This window comes from Hyalella azteca, unplaced genomic scaffold, assembly GCF_000764305.2.
Source record: "Hyalella azteca isolate HAZT.00-mixed unplaced genomic scaffold, Hazt_2.0.2 contig13457, whole genome shotgun sequence".
NCBI lineage: Eukaryota > Metazoa > Arthropoda > Malacostraca > Amphipoda > Hyalellidae > Hyalella > Hyalella azteca.
In genome coordinates, this window is record NW_025943380.1 from 471,104 (window position 1) to 477,084 (window position 5,981).

Consider the following 5,981-nt stretch of genomic DNA (forward strand, 5'->3'; position numbering starts at 1 on the left):
TGTTACACATGAATCATCCTCATCTGCACAGCGAATCTTATTACCTAAGGTAATAAGATTATTACCTTATTACCTAAAGTATACGAACAAAAATTTACGAATCACTTCAACAAGTCCTCTCTTTCTCGCTGCACTTGATCTGTAAGCCGGATCATAATATGTCATCCTAATGTACAGTGAGCAGGGACGCGGGCTTGTGAGCGGGCATCTGTCCAAATTTGTTGGTGCTGATCGCTTTTTGAAAGAATTGAAATGAGTGTTTCACATATTCATATCTAGAACAGATTTTTAATTTAATTAGTTCATTGATGCTGTAGATCGCATTGTTAAGTACTGCTTAAGATTAATTAGAATTGTTGAACCGTTCTTCGGGCACTTAATTATTATTAGATTGATCTTTGACAGTAACTCCAGTCTTATGGAGAAGAGTAGCGCTAACGAGGCTTAATGTATCCGTGGAAGTACACGAATACCACTGACAAGGCAAAAAATACCATGTATCTGTGGACATGCATGGATGGCACTGACAAGGCTAAGTATGGCAGTGAATAAAATGTGAAGTGAGGCAAATACACACTTAGTTCAAGTTAGAGACAAGATCTGGATATTTGATCTCAACCAGATTAGTATTTGCACCTAATTAGTACTAGCAAATAAATCGCATCCAAAATAAACTGGGACCACACTCTGGTCCACGTACCTCCTGGTCTTTAATATCTTAAATGCAGGAGGATAACACTGCCATTTTGATATTTATTTTTTTTTTTAAATTGTCAGGCAATCATAGTCTGATAGCAAGCAATTTAAAAATAATTTCTGATCTCATTGATGTTTTTTCTGAATTTATTGATGTTTTCATAATGAGATGCAAAATATTCTGAAGCTTTATTTGACTGCGAAGAATAAGGTTTTTGTTGCTTCCTTTAAACCAATTTTACTCCTTACGAAAGTCGTCTAGTTCCTGAAATATCTCGTCGACGGTATGTATGGCGTCGGTGTAGGGAACAACTGCGTGAGAAACCTGGGAGATGTTGACTCTCTAAAATGTGTTACATTAAAATCAATTTGATAAGGAAACGTGTGAGCTATTTCAATGAACAATACTGACTAAAATATCAAATATAGTTTAGAAAACTAAAGCAGATGGAACTCTTCGTTATATCTGAATGTGAATGTTACGTATTTCTTCCGTCTGTTAGAATGTAGTCGAGTGTTTCAAAACTTCCAGGAGCAATGCGAAATGCGGATTTCTAGAGTGGCATGGTCTGAACAATTAAATGTTAGCTGGCATACCGCGATTTTAATAATACCTTTCGCTGAGGTGTAAAATCACTCTCTTGTCTCATAAGTGAATCATTTTCAGGAAGTCGTGGTAGCAAAAGTTGGAACGCATTTCGTGTGAGGTTTTCAATAATTTGTCCTCCAAAATGTTAGTTCAAAACTGTTCCTGGCATCAACTGAACCATGCCAATACGAATATTTAGCTTATTAGTTCGGCAAGTAGATATCGTAAACAATTCTTATCATTAGCTTACAACTTCATCCTTATGTATGGTCGGGTTACTCGTGTCCTCGATAGAAAAAATTAAAGCTCCACTGGTAATTATTTGTGTTGTAACAACTAATTAGTTGTGACAACTAATTAAAAAAGAGCTTTCGTGTCGCTAAGATGATTGACGTTATTTCACTCGTGTATTCTGTCGCTTCGCATGCGAAAAGCCCCGGGTTCGATCCCCGGCACCTCTAGTTCCTTTTGGCGATAAACTGTCGCTTATATTATTAGCCTTACCATCTAAAATCGCGTTAGAGATCATTCTCTAGGTAGCAAATCCCTTAGATGCTAAGTTCTTATTTAAGTGCAACCATTCTGTATACAATGTTCACCTCTGTTCATACGAACTGTGAACACCAATCTTTTTTTACTTGCAATGAGCCTTTATTTATGGACGTTTAGATCCAAATATTTGTTTAGTACTGCTTGAGAAGATTGGAAATCCCACAATTTTTGCCTACTCGCTTCTATATTAGGTCGATATTTACAACATTCGGCGGATCGGGTTGATCAGATCTCATTTTCAATAGTGAAATCATAAATTACGACACAAATCTTGGCATATTTTTTTATAAAATCATCTTACTTCCATATTATTCAGTTGACTCACGTATATGCTATTCAATTGAGTCACACTTACTTTAAAAATGGGACGTTGTTGGTCTCTTGAAAAACTGAATTTTGCCTGAAGTGACAAACGCGAGAATTCAGAACAATCGGTTGTCTTTACGTGCTTTGGGGTCCTTATCCAGACTTCAATTTCGGTCGTAGATTAGTCATTTTAGAAGCGGTTGTGGCTCACTTCATTCAGAAACCTAAACTAATCAGTTGTAGGTAAGCATGGTTATTATTTGTAACGTAACGTTAAACGTCGGATCAATTTATCCCGGTCGAAGGCATTGAGGAGTTGCATAAGTCTTTGGAATTAAAATATTGAACGACCATTCAGTAAATTACTAGTAGCAACATTTTTAATATGATCATGGCCACGGGTCGCTCGTGAATTGCCGAAATCGCGAGGGCTAACTATGCGAAAGGAAACTACCGCTAAATTAGTTCAAATCTCTTAATGAGGGCGATGATATTGCAATTAATTATTAGATAATAACCGACTACAGAAAATAAACTAAAGTGTAGCGCTAACTAATAGAGGCTTGAGATCTGCGTATTATACTGTTCTAAATCGGAATTTTTCATAAGTCCTTGGATCTTGGAGGTATGATAACGAGCATCTAGCGAAGACGCTTATGGAATTATGTAAAACGAAACTATTGTGTAAGAGAAGAAAATAATTTTATCCAAATTTTTGCAGACAATTTAAAATGGTAAAAGGCGGTCGCCGACGTTCTAATGCCGATAAGACGCCACAAGGCAAAATTAAAAAGGCAGAAGACGCAGCTTATGCTACCAAAGACGATTCAGAGAATATAAATTTAAGACAGGAGCACACAGAATCTCCAAAGTTTAATGTACTGAAAGAATCTAATCCACCCGAAGCTCGGATTATGTCTCCTGGTAGAGGTAAGAAGCAACTGACTGCAGATGCGTTAGCAATGACGGCTGCTACCACCGATCTCGACCTTCTGGGTCGTACGTGTGAGATTAATATTTATGCTAGAAACGATAACGGAATTCATGCAGAAGTCGCAGCCAACGGCCATCCGCCAGAGGAAGATGCCTCGTTCGTGGATGCTGCGGAGAAAGACGCAGCGTCCGTGGATGCGGCCGAGAAAGACGCAGCGTCCGTGGATGCGGCCGAGAAAGACGCACCGTCCGTGGATGCGGCCGAGAAAGACGCGCCTTCCACAGTCGCTAATGTAGAAAAACCGACCGTGATCACGGCCGCGAAAAAAATTTCTTACGTAAATTATGTACCAAGAAAGTGGTCAACAGAGTCCGGATTTTCTACTGACGATTTTGGAGACCCAGTTATTGCTGATGGAAAGAAAAATACCTCACCGGAACGAAAAGAGAAAATTCGAGGAGGGCCAAAGATGCTACCAAATAACAATTTGTTGTCTTCTCTGATGACATTCACCGATGACTGCGGGAAAACTAAAATGCAGTTATTCTACGAACGTGAGAAGAGAAATTTGAATAACCGCATTCATCCCGTGATCGATTCAACCTCCAAAATGCGTAACTTTTGTTCGTCATGTGAGTTATTTACTAGTCAAACATTCTCTCCATTCTTTCTTTTCTCGTGACAGAATATTAGCTGAGGATCGGTAGATACGTTTTAACGATGAAGATATACAATAAATTGTAAGTCATGATTTGACGGAATATGGGATTGTTGTCTGGATCTATGATAATAATCTCGTTTTTTTTCGTAAAATCGCATGTTGTATACTTGTCTCTGTAATAATAGATTATAGAAATAATTTTCAAAAAGTTTGACCTGAAGCTATAATCCTGCATATCTTTATACCGCTCAACAGGTGGAAGCAAGAGCGGTTGGTACAGCCAGCAAAATATCCAGGACGACCTATTGTCTACGCCTGATCATATCCGGAACTTGAGTCTTACCGAAGACTTGGAGCCGCAAATACGAAGCAAAATGATAGATCTTTATCAACAGCATGCTTTAGTGAGCGCCTTCCTACCAAAAATAGTCCTGAATCATTTGAGCAAAAATGTTGCCCACAGTGGGGAAGTGGGTGTTGAAGAACTGGCACAACTTCACAAGCTCTCAAAAGCACTTTCGTATGTCGTGGACGTCATTCGAAGTGTAACTTCTGAAGATGGACTGCAAATGTGGTGGCGCTGCTTTAGTCCGAAGCGGAAGCTGGAGGTTCTTGATCAAACCTCCGCAGAGTTGGACAACGACGGAGCTGGACCTTATGACATTGGCCCCGAAGAGCCGCAGCGTTTGTATCTAAGTGAATCCAAATATTACTACGGACATCCTGATGAGAATGAAATTGTTGACACCTCAGGCAGTCGCTACGAGGGACTTTGCAGTGACGATGAAGATCGGACACTAAACGTGAAACTAAAAGTTAGGTTTGACGATGCTCGAGCTGTCGCACACACTTACACTTAGTTGTTTTTCTTTTCGATATTTGTTTACTCTGATTTCCTAAATTTGTTCATGAAGAAATTCTTGCTTTTATGTGAAATTGAATAAAATTATTCCTCTGATTTTGAGTCTCAATTACAATTTCTAAGCGCGTATTTAATCGAGTCAATTTATTTAATCAACTGAAACAGATAAAACTCGTGCTAACAATTGGCTAACAATTCGCAGTTGCGCGGATTTTAACTCCAGAACGAAACGGAGAACATGACGTAGGACTAATTACTTCAGTTGATCATTCGAAAATCTTTTCTAGATAGGCCTCCATAAAAATTTCTCGTAGGGGAACTTCGCTATTTACTAAATGGGACTGAAACTTTCTAATGCGTGTCTCGTGGTAAACTTTCCAACTACATCGCATGGAAGAGACTATTTAAATTTATTGGCAGTACAGCTGCTTTCTTTCACTAGTTTTCTTTGTGCTACGATGGAGGATTAAGATTTTCAAGGATAAAAAAATGAAAACGGTGAGGAGATGTGGAATTTATTATAATTAAAACCTATTAAATGTCGCAAACTCGCATTCCACAATCACGGAAAAACAGAAACTCTGAAAAATGTTCGCTTTGCTACCGCGAGCAAGTTGAAATTACAATTAGTATCAAAAATTAATAACGTGGACACAATTCAGACGATCAGCGTGACAATTGGTGAAGTTCCGATTATAATCCCTGAACGCGCATTAACAAATCATCTAGAAAGATCTGCAGTCACAATAACCGGACGAGCAGCGGCACGGTCGGCAGCAACTGGTTGCCAGGTAGAAGCCATGCAAGAAGAACTAGAAGCAGCAGCTGTCGACTCGCGAAGATACACACGTACCGTTGCTGGAATCGTCGACTGCATGCAAACTCCTTGTAGGCAACTACCTGTGCCTCAGCGTTGCCATCATCCTGAATTGAAGATTCTCCGTTCTCATGATGTTGAGATCCATGCCCTCCGTAGTTTGCTCACCACGATTCACAACGAATGCCGTAGACCAGCTTTCTATGTCATATTTTCCATGTCAATCCTTGAGCTGGGCCGAAATCTTTCTGAACTCTCTGATCCATCTTTTTCTACAACTGACTCCTATGGAACAAATTACAACTGAACAAATTTCTTAATGTAATCTTCATATCTATTAGATTCGACGAGTGCGCACGAATTAAACAGCAGTCAAAATCCCACGAGTCAGCGGCTTGATGATGCAGTGGACGGCATCAATTTTCACGGCGCAACCCCGCAGCTACCAAACTTAGCCGTTTCGTTTCACTTTGATTTTCTTCCGGCCGGATAACATTATTATTAAAACAAATTACGTGATATAATTGTCTCCATTGATTTTTCATCCTTAGTTCAAACTATGTT

General features: G+C 39.3%; 1 protein-coding gene across 1 annotated transcript; it reads left to right on the forward strand.

The window, feature by feature from the left end:
- Window positions 1-963: 963 nt before the first annotated feature.
- Window positions 964-4,652, forward strand: LOC108672492. The gene is made up of 3 exons (XM_018160159.2): window positions 964-980; window positions 2,865-3,709; window positions 3,994-4,652. The coding sequence occupies exons 2-3, from the start codon at window positions 2,875-2,877 to the stop codon at window positions 4,596-4,598; spliced, it is 1,440 nt and encodes a 479-aa protein (XP_018015648.1). The 5' UTR covers window positions 964-980; window positions 2,865-2,874; the 3' UTR covers window positions 4,599-4,652.
- The last annotated feature ends 1,329 nt before the right edge of the window (window positions 4,653-5,981 follow it).